Source organism: Vespa velutina, chromosome 21 (assembly GCF_912470025.1).
Source record: "Vespa velutina chromosome 21, iVesVel2.1, whole genome shotgun sequence".
Classification (NCBI taxonomy): Eukaryota; Metazoa; Arthropoda; class Insecta; order Hymenoptera; family Vespidae; genus Vespa; species Vespa velutina.
The window spans coordinates 450,868-463,889 of NC_062208.1; the positions used below are offsets into that span (position 1 = coordinate 450,868).

At 28.3% G+C, this 13,022-nt stretch overlaps 1 protein-coding gene and 1 pseudogene across 1 annotated transcript; both read right to left on the minus strand.

Annotated features, from left to right (window-relative positions):
- Positions 1–2,932: 2,932 nt before the first annotated feature.
- Positions 2,933–4,093, minus strand: LOC124956222 (annotated as a pseudogene).
- A 6,329-nt stretch (positions 4,094–10,422) lies between these two features.
- LOC124956353 (cytochrome P450 4p1-like) lies at positions 10,423–12,626 on the minus strand. Its single transcript, XM_047512057.1, has 7 exons — positions 12,545–12,626; positions 12,385–12,454; positions 11,721–11,727; positions 11,570–11,641; positions 11,277–11,370; positions 10,980–11,156; positions 10,423–10,460 (listed from the first exon to the last, which is right to left on the minus strand). Exons 1-7 carry the CDS (start codon positions 12,624–12,626, stop codon positions 10,423–10,425), a joined length of 540 nt encoding a protein of 179 aa, XP_047368013.1.
- Positions 12,627–13,022: the final 396 nt, after the last annotated feature.

Consider the following 13,022-nt stretch of genomic DNA (forward strand, 5'->3'; position numbering starts at 1 on the left):
GGATATTCGCTAACGATCGTAACTAACCTATTAAATTTCTAATCACGTTCATAAATTCAACGGTACATTAATATTATCACGTCTTCGTGTATAAGTCTATGACTAGAAAGACAAAACTATGAAAGACACTTTAAAGAAGAGAAACCCTTATAGGCATGAATACGTGTGCTTGTAGAGCGATACCATTTTTCATTTGTTTCTCCTCAATCTTTCTCCATAAGAATAATCATTTACAGCTTGTAGTTAATAAATAATTTAGAATTATCTATAAGACACGTAGTAAAGAAATACGAGATGACAATGGAAGACAAAAAGTACGTGCAGGAATGCAGATGCGTTCTACCTGCTTATAGCCCTTTACGACAGGAAAACGCGCGTGAACGATGTATGCAAGGGGGCGCGTGCAGGCGAGGCGCGTGCACAGTACGCGCCTAGCGATTAGACGCTGCAAACGATCCCAGCAGAAAGCACTTCATCGTCAGGACTTCGTAATCCATAGTCGTCTAGATAAATTCATCGCAGCCGTTATCAACATTTCATAATAGTCAATCGTTATTATCAATTTGTTGCAGTCAGTCACTAAGCACAGTTCTTTACAATTAGCAGTTAAGATACTTAAGACTTATAATCTTGTTATTCATTGTAAATTTCCATCACCGATTTTATACTAAATAAATCAATTCGTAAAAGAGAAGAAAAGAATGTCGTATATCGAGCATCGCTTCGCCCTATTCTTCCACAGTTATCGCTAACAAACAAATCAAGGGTCAGTAGTAGTAACCCTTGAAAGAAATACAGACGCGAGGAATGATATTCGGAGCCTCTCTCATCATTTCGTCGAATAACTAAATTAAAGAAAATCTTTCCTGGCGCAGTTTGGCTGCTCAATTGTGAAGGAAGAAGAGGAAAAAAAATCCTCGTTCCCGTGTAAGATTCCGAATGGATTGACCGAAAAAGAGCCGCATGATTAGATTGGTGTAATTGGTAGATTGCAGGCACATCGGTTACTCTACAGTCTTCAAGACTCAACTGTTGACGACACAATATAAATAAGCAGCAAGACCTGATATCGATACAACAGAAATCTACCCTATCAACGGTTGTTGAAAATACTACAATTAGTATAGTCAATTACTTGAAATGAAATCTTGATAACATATCCGTCAAATTTATGCCTGACGATATACAAACAGAAATTATCTATCTGTAGTCAGTAAAATTTTCCGTGATCTTATAGAATTTACAATTTCACTAAAAAATTAAAAATATTTCCATTAATCTGAGATTATAATTTTCTTTATTACCTCGATTATTTGTAATTAAAATGGAAACGTAGCATTCATCATTACGGAATAATTTCCATTTTCTTAAATATTACATATATATAATCCAAATTTTTGTGGAAATTTTTACGTCAGTTTTTCCATTCCGTTTTAATTATATAATTATATAATTATCCAAGTTCCTTTCTTTAAATAATTAAATGTTAAAATGACACTGACTTCCCTAATCATTAACAGTTTTTTAACGATGTAAAGAAATTTTTCATTATGACAAGATTCAATAAAAAAATTAAACTTTTCGTCACTTCCATCACTTACAGCGCAGATAAATAAGCTCATACAGTAATACCTTACTCAATGTTTTTCTATTCATCCAGAATGTATTATAAAAAAATTTCTAATTACGTTAACAACTCTCCAATTCGAACGTACGATTATTCTTCATCGTCCCGAAAGTCATAATAACTGGTTTTTTAGAAAAACTAAATTTAAAAAACGAATAATATAACAATCCTGATCACAGTTGGAAAAACTGCCTCTACTCCATAGATTATGTTAATTCACCCATTATGGCCATATAGGTAAAAAAGTAGACGAAGGACATGCAAAATAAAAAACAAGATAATAAATTTTGAAAAAGTTTCAAAATATTATTGAAAGAAATCTGACCCGGTTGCTCGTATTTAGGAATATTCAATAATGCGCGCCTGCATTCGTACTTCTTATATGATTAATGTGAAATGTAGACAAAGAAAGAGAAAGAGATAACATTGACGACGAGAAATGATCCGATACTTTCTAAAAATGGAATAAAGCGATAACTGAGAAGAAATAAATGTCATTCAAAAAATAATAATGTCTTATTCCCACATGTCTATTATAACTATCTCAACAAACTTTATCTGGTTTAATAATAATTAAAAAAATAGTTTATGAACATTTTCGACTGATTTGAATGACCAAAGTTCAATTTTAAAAGATGAGATTGATTTCTATACAGCAGTATGTATATATATTATAAATTAAAAATAAAACTAATGATATATTCTTTGATGATATAGTTATTTAAATCTTTTCATCTATAAGATGGAATTATAGTTTAAACTATAAGGTGTGCCAAATTATTTTTAAGATGAAAACAGATATTTTTTGTAAATAAAGCTTCTACTTTTCTGCCTTCAAACTCTCTCTCTCCTATATCAACGTCAGAATCATTGAATGATTTTTATTTGAACGTTCCAGGATTATCTATTACTAAATCTTACTATTTTCTTAATACTGCTGGTTAGTTGTTCTCTTGACAGCAAATGTATTACACTGTTTTAAAATTGTACAGTTTTTTTACACACATTAGCTATTTAAAAAGTAACTTTAATATAATTACCAAATGTGAAAAATAGATAAGTACACTTTATCATTCTCCTTTATCTTACAAACATGAATTCCAATAATAATTTCAATCTATGAAATGAGGAGAGTGTTATCAATTTAAAGGAGTTGTTCATATTATTCTCGACTATTTCATATATATATTTTCGATGATATAGTTTTCATATTATATATTAACAATGGTATATAAATAACAAGTAATAAAGAAGTAGAAATCAGAAATATAACGAATTAGAAATAGTCTGATTTTTATTATTTTATTTTTCAAAAATTACTTACGGGGCTTTTCCACGTACGAAGCCACCACGGAATTATAAGTCACCTGTACCTGCACCAACATCGACTTTTTTATCGCCAGGACCAGTAAGACCACCTAGCCCTCGTCTGTAACCAGCACGGTCTTCTGTCGGTCTTGAAGGCTCGCTCCTTGGACCTGCGGCAAACCAGGGTCTTGAAGTTTCTGACCTAACTTGTCTCTTGAGCGTAGATGGAACAATCTCTGGTAGATGCAAGAATTCACGTAAATATTCAATTCCCTCGTTGGTCAAATACCAATAAAAATGTCGCTAAGCAAATTTCTCTTTGACATATCCTCTGGATTTGTGGGACTGGAGAATCATTAAATAATTGTTATAAGAATAAAAGAACACACACAATGATCATTTATTCTAATATTAAATATTAAGATATAATTTACCTGCATTGCTTTAATAACTTCTAAATTTAGAATTGTTTCTAACTCTGGATGCTTTGAAGCATGGTAGTCCTTTTTCGCTACCATTACACCTTCTTTAAAACGGTACTCGTATATGGCCACACGATTCTTTTTTTGCATGAACATCCTGATAATGATAAAAATATATTATATATATCTTATGTTATTACTGATAATTTGAGTCATTAAATACTGTATAATATCAATGATACATAATCTTACTAATTTGTTACTTTTTAGGCACTAGAAGATAGAAATATTAGATTAACAAACATATTTAATAGGCAATAAAAAAAATTGATAAAATTACACGTGTAAAACAAACCAGACATAAAAAGATATCTGTATTTTATTCAATTTAATAAAATTTTAATTTCTCATTTTATATAAAATTAACAATTTATTACATGTTTAATGCAACATTATATGAAATAATGTATTTCTAATAACCTATGTAACTCATAACAAGTACTTGATACACCTTGAAACTTAAATTGATTCGCAAAATTCTAATAAAATGATAATAATGGATATGATGTAAAACGTACTCGATGTTCCTCAGTAGATCTTCTTTAATCTTATTCAATTTCTTGTAGAATATTTGATGAAAACAACTATCTTATTCGAGAACACGAGGGAAAAGAAAGAATTCGCTTCTTGCAACCTCGCTAGTTTCGCTTCGCAGTGGAACGATTCTTTTCTTTAATTGTTGCTAATTCTGATTGGCCACGCCATTAGAAGCGACTCGTACGCCATGTTTCTTTTCTCTACGTTACGGCAATTTTGATTGGTCATATTAATCATAGTTGTCCAAGCGATCGACCAATATGGTAATAAACAAAAATGTAAAGTATATTTTATGATTGCATCCAACTACAATGATTTAAATTCATTATCAGGTAAGATTGTTTTTTGTCCCGTACATATATTACAATATGTTACAAAGGAAATATTATAGTACTTTTTAATCCTTCGTACTATTATTTTATTTGCATTTATATTATATACTATTCTATAGCTATTAATATTTATTACTACCATTATTCATAGCAAAACATGTTTTAAATAAAAGATAAGTGACTATTTCGAGAATGCCATATTCAAATATAATTATTTGTCTATTATAATTTGAATATCATTTCACAAGATATTAAAATTAATATCATGTGAAAATTAATTTTACTTTTTGAAGTGAAACTTCTTAGGGAACTTTAGTGCATATTGATTAAGTAGGAATTAGAACTACAAACTTTCAATTGCAATATTCGTAACACATACGCATATCTCTCTCCTTCCTATTACGCTGTTTATCACTTTTCGTTCAAAAAGTGGAGCGGCAGATATAGATAAAATATGAACTACAGAGAACAGTTTCTCCAACATACGCCTATCGTATCGGTAATGTAAAAACTTTTGTAAGTTGTACTTATTTCACGTGACATAACAATCGGTTTCGTTTAAGTCAGAATAAGTAGTTTAATATACTGTGAACTCATTTTTCAGTATCTCATATACATGGAATTATGATGATAGAAAATGCGTCTCCCGATAATCTGTGCTAGATAGGACATCGGTACGTATTTGTTTCACAACAAATGCGAAGAATAATAAATTTAATTACTGCATATAATAATTAATATATAAATTTCTGATAAAAGCAGGATTTTATAGAGTGTTGTGTTAAAAATAATTAGAGAATAAAACCTCGTATCTAATATGGAAATGAGCTCGTATTTTGATCCTTATAAAACTATATAATATATTAGTGTATGTTCACTAATTATTATTTCTTTTAAATATTCGAAGAAGGTTAAACATATCTATCGATGGGCGATCATGTGTCGAAATTATCGATTGATGATATCGATATCGATAATACGATTTGATGAGAGTTAGCGCATAAAACGACCACGTAAATATTTCTACTTCTGTTTTTATCGTAAATTACCCTCATCATATGTGTTATGATGTATTTAACGTAGGTATATTCTTCTATTTATTATATTATTTTTATTGTTATTATTATAGTAATAGTAGTAGTAATTGAAATAATATAAAGTGAATTTCCACAGAGGAAACCATAACGAAATAACGCTGGAAAAAAATGCCCCAGATAATGGGAAACAGAACTTGTGTTTTGATCTTCATTAAAATTAATATATAATATATACGTTTACTAATATATGGTATACATGTTCATTAATTTTGAAAAAATAATCGACAAATGTATATACTTTACATTCATATCTAATAGAATAAACTTATACTGCTGCTGTATCACAGATCATTACAGTAATACATTTTTTCTTCGAAAAATGTCGAAAACAGCATTAACGCCGTCAATGAAGACAGAAGTAATTCCGGAACAATTGAAAAAAGTGTCATTTTAAAAATGAGGATTTAATCTAATGTATTGAATTTTCGAAAAATTATCTTCGAAAAAAATCGTGTGAAGTATGTCATTTTTATTCGAGAATAATTTATCCTCAAACGAGGAGTTCTTTCCAAAATTCGGAAAAGATATGCAGTAAACTCGTTTTGAAAATGAGAACGTGATCGTCAATATTGGTCAAGAATTATGCCTGTTCTCATGATGACCTAAATCATTAAGAAAGCCGGGATAATGAATACGAGTGAAATAAAGTATCGAAATAGACATGACCGTTACTAGGTCGTTACTATGTAAAATATAAATACAACCATTACTAGTATATTGTTTACGAAGCCATTTATTGGAGCAAAGACGAAAAGGGACACATATTACGTCGTATCATACTGCAAGTATTTGGTTTATTTCAAGTGAAGACTTGTTGCGTCTTACAATCCTAATTACGGGAGCGTGTTACGTTGCATTTCTCGTACCGCAGCCCGTGATAACGGACAAATTGCATTGGGGATACCATCATCAATGGTATAAACCCATTGGTCGCCATGAAAAATGGCAACTCGGAATTTTTCAACTTTCGAAACTACTGGGATAATGCAATGTTTTTGATGGATCCTGAAGAATTCATGAGGATGATGCGTGATAAAAAACACCATGTGAATTTAAATTTATAAGGATATATCTAAAGTATTGAGATGCGAAGGTTTCGGTTGACTTACTGTTTTTAGCTTCAAATGTAGAGGTTGATTACTACGATGGTTCATTTTGTCAAGAATGTCTCTCTCTTTCTCTATCATTTCCCCTCGCCTTCTAACTTTTATTGATACAGACAGTATATACTCGCGCGTATGCATGCAGGCATGCAATAATTGTAAATATGACGAACCGAGTCGGAATCCATTCGATAAAATTGTGAAACACTGTCAAAATTTATTGTAAAAACAACAAACTTTATTGCTGGGTATTGTTCTCTTACTTTTTTTTTTTAGATATGACTGATGTCTTAAACTGTTAGTTACTGGAACTGTGGTCAAAATTTTTTTCTTTTCTTTAAAAGATTGTTTTTCTAAGAATCACGACGACACGAATAGTAAGACGATGAAAGATAAATGAATGTTCGAATTTGAGGGCCATTATTGTAATAATACGAATAATCTTGTGATACACTCTAGACAAATGTAAAAGCATTGTGTAATGCATCATTGTATGTGCTTACGTATGGACGCTATAAGTGGTAAAGATATCGAAATATTTAGTTATCCTTAGTTATATTAATATATAAAATATTAATATTGTGAAAAAATATTATAAATAAACATTTAAGTGTTTGATAAATGAACATGAATAAGTTTATTATTAAAACTAATTGAAAGAATGGACGAGAAAATTTTGTCCAAAAATTCGATTAAATATATGTAATCACAAAAGGAATGAAAAATAATTATTTTATTTCGATAAATGATACCTTTTCTTTGTTAGTGGAAGTTTCTTTAATGTTTGCCAGGGATCCATCAGATAATCATAAAATGTGTAATCTCACGATCGAGATTGTTGTCGAGCGATTTCTTGTCAATATTAATTAATAATACTTTCAAACTGATCGGAAACAAACGTTGAAATAGATTTCATTTTACTGAAAATTTCTAAACTTTAATAAATTTAAAGTTATTATACTGGAATATTCTTTGGATATTATTGATTTACTCGATATAGTTCAAAGTAGAGAAGATCTGTACAATTAATAATTAATTTTCCTTAATGAACTATTTAATCAATAATTGCATGATTTACTAGTCTCCATTAATAACATGTGCACATTATTTATTTATTTTATATATTTATTAAAAACAACTGTTCTATATGAACAATCATATATGAACAAAAATATATCTGCATTACGTGACATCGATGAAACAGCATTTCAGCATATCGATCATTGGTGAATGTACGTTTGTACAAAAATATGAATTTTAACATGAATTAAAATCTTCGTAATATATCGGTCAATTATATACGCCTGTCGCAGTATATATATATATATATATATATATATATATATATATATATATATATATATTATATATAAATATATCTAAAATTTCTGGAACTATTTTAAAAGTCATTTGGCTTTGTCTTCTATACCATCAAGAAACACTCGATTGGAGAGGATACAATTGCACGACATTATGATCTTGTGATCCTAACATAGAGCATCAAAAGGTGATGATTCGACATAGTATTTGGCAATCTATTATTATTTTCAATTATTATTCTATTAATATACTATTATTATTTTATATATTATCTGTTTTAAATGCTAGTTTTAACAAAGTGAATAAAATGAAAAAAACCAACAATATTATGTAAGATTTACATTTGAACTTTTGTCTATTTATGTACCCATTTTTTTGCCTCGTTTCATCTACACATTTATATTTTAGTTTTTACTGTATCATTCATATATTCATCTCAAAAATGCCAAAGCATTCGAAGAATATCAAATTATTAAACAAAATAAATAATATTGACGAAGTGTGTTCGTAAGATGATCAGAAGTTTTCTGATATCGAAAATGACAATGATCTATATGACATATTTAAATAATTATGATCTATTTGACAATCTATTTGAAAACTCGTGAGGAAGATAAAAAGCATTAAGGCAAATTAAATCTGTAAGGATGTAATTAAATTATAATGATAAGAAATTGCTACATTTACGTAATTGTATATCGGTAATTACCCTAGTAAAACAAGATTATCTTATTATTTTTAGTGTAAATTGTAAATTAATGTGTAAATAAATTTGTAAATTGACTGTGTGAAATGACAGTTTTTCTTGAACTATCCGTGAAGACGATAAAAACTTGCACGGACAGAAAACGAATGATCCTGATTGAACGTTGTGTTTCAGAATATACTGTTCGAAATGGTTAAATTCGATTGTACGTAATCGGCACGAATTTGAATAATCACTGTATAGAAATGGAGCATTAATCTCAACTTTTAAAATTGATTTTCGTTTATTCAAATTAGATGGAAACGTTTATAAACTATTTTTTTAATTATTATTAGATCAGATAAATTTTGTTGAGATAGTAATAATAGATATGCGGAAATAAGACTTTATTATTTCTTGAATGACATTCATTTCTTCTCAGTTATCGCTTTATTCTATTTTTAGATAGTATCGAATCATTTCTTGTCGTCAAGGTTGTCTCCTTCTCTTTCTCCTTCTACATTTCACATTAATCATGTAAAATGAATTAATGCAGGCGCGCATTATTGAATATTCATAAATACGAGCGACAAGTCAGATTTCTTTCAATAATATTTTGCAACTTTTTCAAAATTTATTTTCTTGTTTTTTATTTTGCATGTCCTTCGTCTACTTTTTTTCTATATGACCATAACGGGTGCATTAGATAATCAATAGAGTAGAGGCAATTTTTCGAATTCCTGTAGTCATGATTGTTATATTAACCGTTTTTCAAATTTGTTTTTTCTAAAAATCCGGTTGGTTTGTCTTGCGAAACGATGAAGAATAATCGGACGATCAAATTGGAGTGTTGTTAGTATAATATTAGAAATTTTTTTATAATACATTCTGGAAGAATAGAAAAGCATTGAGTAAGGTATTATTGTATGAACTTACATATCTGCGCTGTAAGTGATGAAAGTATCGGGACGGCTAATTTTTTCTTGATACATTAAAAAAATGTCTTTACATCGCAGAAAATTTGTTAATAATTAGGGTAGTCAAATTGCCATGTAAACATTGAATTATTTGAAGAAGGGAACATGGATAAGAGACTAATTAAAACGTAATGAAAAAATTGTAGTGAAAATTTCTACAAAATATTGCATTAAATATCTGTAATATTTAAGAAAATGGAAAGTAATTATTCCTGTAATAATGATGAATGCTACGTTTCCATTTTAATTACAAATAATCGAGGTAATAAAGAAAATTGTAATCTCAGATTACACTTTTACTGAGATAAACGAGATTGTTAACCATCGATTTTATATCACTATTAAAAAACTATTCTTCCTAACTGATTGCCAATGAACGTCGAAATAATTTTAATTCTTTAGGAAAACTGTAAATTAAATAACATCACTGAAAATTTTATCAACCGCAGATAGATAATGTCTGTTTGTGTATCGACAGACGTATATTCAACATATGTATTACCAAAATTTCAATTCAAAGAATTGATTATACTTTTCCAAATTTAGTATTTTCGACAAGTGTTGATAGGATAGATTTCTATTGTATCGATGACAGGCAATGAAACTTTTTTATGTTAAGGTATCGTTAAATTTACGAACGTGATTAGAATTTTACTATAGATTAATTACGTTTTCAACGGATATCCAAAGTGAATTAATACCAAAGTTTCAATTGCTCTATGGTAAAGAAAGCTATTACGAAGGGAATTTATGGATGCATGCTATCAATTTTTTTAGTACTCCATTTATTATCAGAAATATATACAAACGCGTACATGCTACAACTGAAATGTTATGAAAAAATACAGACCGGAAAAGAAATTGCGAATTCGTAAACAATATTTTATATTATATTAGTCTCGAAAAGGATTACGCAGAACTTTATTTCTACTTGCATGATTTTTATGTTTCATATCAGAATTGATTTAAAATGATGGTGCAATTATTGAATTCTGTTATTAAATATTCAAATAGAATTGCTCATTAGATTAAAAGTATTATTTAAGTACGAATACTCAATGAAAATACCTTGATGATGACACTGATGCGTTAGGCTTGTGACAAATGTATATTTTAAAAGATATTTTGAGTGTTATGGTCAATTAGCAAGAATGTGTGTTTCAGCAAATGAAGATATTTAATTTAATGTTATATGTGTGAGTGCAAAGGAGTGAGAGAATTAGGATGATATGAAATAAGAGAAAATAGACTGAAGGGCATTTACATATGATTGATATACTAATATAATGATAATAAAATATGCGATCATTCGACAATTGCCGCAAATCATATCGAATTGTTTTTCTTTTCGTGCATTCCCGTTATAGCTTCGTAGCTGTTACACGTGTTAATTTAACCTTTATCTAATAATGAATGCTTGAGGTTTTTTTCTTTTCTTTTCTGCAATGAAGGGGTTACTATGACTGTACACTTGGAGTTTTTATGGCAAATAATCTATATGATGTAATTACCTATGCAATTTCTTCGACCGTAACTGAATGGAAAGAAATACGTAGAATAATTCTTTTCCGGTAGGAACCTATCGGGATCAAATAGTAATGGCCGTGGCCAATATTTCGCGCTTCTATGTAGTTTATAGATGGGAAATACTGCTGAACATCCTTTCGGTATAGTCCAATTTTTAGTAACTTAATATAATTAATAAATAAATATTAGTACTAAATAATATGTTCATATTATTATTAATGAAATATAAAATATGAAACAATGAAAAGATATATAACAAATTAATTTGTATGCAAAGGTACTTTTTATATCTTGCATCACTTTCCGTGCGATGAGTAGAACTGGAGGAAATAGACGTAATGTTTCCTTGATCACACGTTCCAAAAGTTTTTTTTTCTAATCATTTTTAATATCATTATATATTTTTATTCCAGAATACTTTTAATATTATTATGTGTCAACGAAACGTTTGATTTAGTTCCCCATATTCTTTGTCCTTTATAATCGATAGAAGACCTGATAAGAAATATATATGAATATAATTTTCGTCGGATACATAATGATAAATTATTAAGAAATTGTATTATACACGTACTTGAATATTCGAAAATGTAATAACAAGCATTAAAAGTACAAAGCTAATGTTTGTGGCTGAAGTTTCGATTCCCTGAAAGTAATATATAGTTTTGCTTAATTGTCATTAATAAAAAAAATTGGATTGCAATTAAATAATAAATACGACCTACAGTATAACTATTGTATTGATTTCATCGCGAATATCTTCAAACATATTTATACTTTATTATATATTGTAGAAATATATATTATAAAATTTAAGAATTAACTTATATATTATAGAAATATAAGAATTTTATTTTTCTCCTTCGTGCGATGACTCGAATAAAAGATCTGGAGGGGTTTTCGGCTATTCTTCTTGAAAAATGAACAAAAATCTATTATTAATAAATGAAAAGATTGAAAATTAAATTTTATTAAATGTATGTTGGTTATTTTTACTTAAATTTTCGGCTGTCAATTCCCGATTAATATTACTTCTTAACAGAGATTCCCTTTTTTTCTTAGATTATTTTTAGGAACGAAAAATAACAATATGTACAGAACAATATGTATAGAAAATATTATATTAAAATTGTTTAATTTTGTAAAGAAGTAATGCAATTTAAAAAATATTTGCTTTAATGACACCTTATTTTTAAGTCGGTTGTATCCAGGTAAGTCAAATACGCCTGAAATTTTTTTTTTCTAGCAATATTATAAAAAATTATGTTCGGATGTAACCATACTTTAAAAATACTTTGTGTTGCTATGTCCATTGCAGTGAAAGAGCAAACGAAAAATATTGTAAAAATATATAATACATTACTAAGATAAAAGTATCATTATTATTACCATTCTATTGATTTATCTAATTTGCAATCCAAATTTATCAGTGAATTTATTCGCATACCCATCGTGACATCTTTCAATAAAAAGTTTAACAAAATTATAATAAATTCAAACAAATGTACATATATTTTATAAACGTTTAAATGTTTCTAAATTAGAATACCATATATTACATTCAATGAACAGCGAAAGACGTAATGGAAAGCGTCTAATACTTCTCCACCTAAAGTTTGCAATTTTTCCATTAATACGATAGAATGTTAAACGAATATATCCATATGTGACTTTACATTTTTTATAAGGAACATTGATTTAAAGCTTTTCGATGTGGATTCCATACTGAAGTTAAAATTACATCAAAAGGAAAGCAAGTATATTTTAATTTACATATTTTACACATTACTTTAATTTACATACTTTATTTAATTTGTTTGTTTTTACATACACGTATATAAGAAAAAAGTAAAAGAGAGAAGATCTTGTACATATTCATATAATAAATTCATTTGTATGTGTATATAAAGAAGCAAAAATATTTTCTAGCTCAATTTTATAAGATTTAATGTTACAAAAAAGGATACATTTTATAGTACATATTTAATATAATTATTTATATAATATTAAACAATGTAGAAGATATG

Bases quoted from the DNA above. Each gene is read 5' to 3' on its own strand.
- LOC124956353 (XM_047512057.1), bottom strand. From the start codon at position 12,626: ATGGAAAAATTGCAAACTTTAGGTGGAGAAGTATTAGACGCTTTCCAT. The intron at 11,157-11,276 runs GTACCTTTGCAT...AATTATATTAAG, and splicing joins AGTGATGCAAGATATAAAAA to TTACTAAAAATTGGACTATA. The intron at 10,461-10,979 runs GTAATTACATCA...ATTTAATAACAG, and splicing joins CGGTCGAAGAAATTGCATAG to AATTCAATAATTGCACCATC.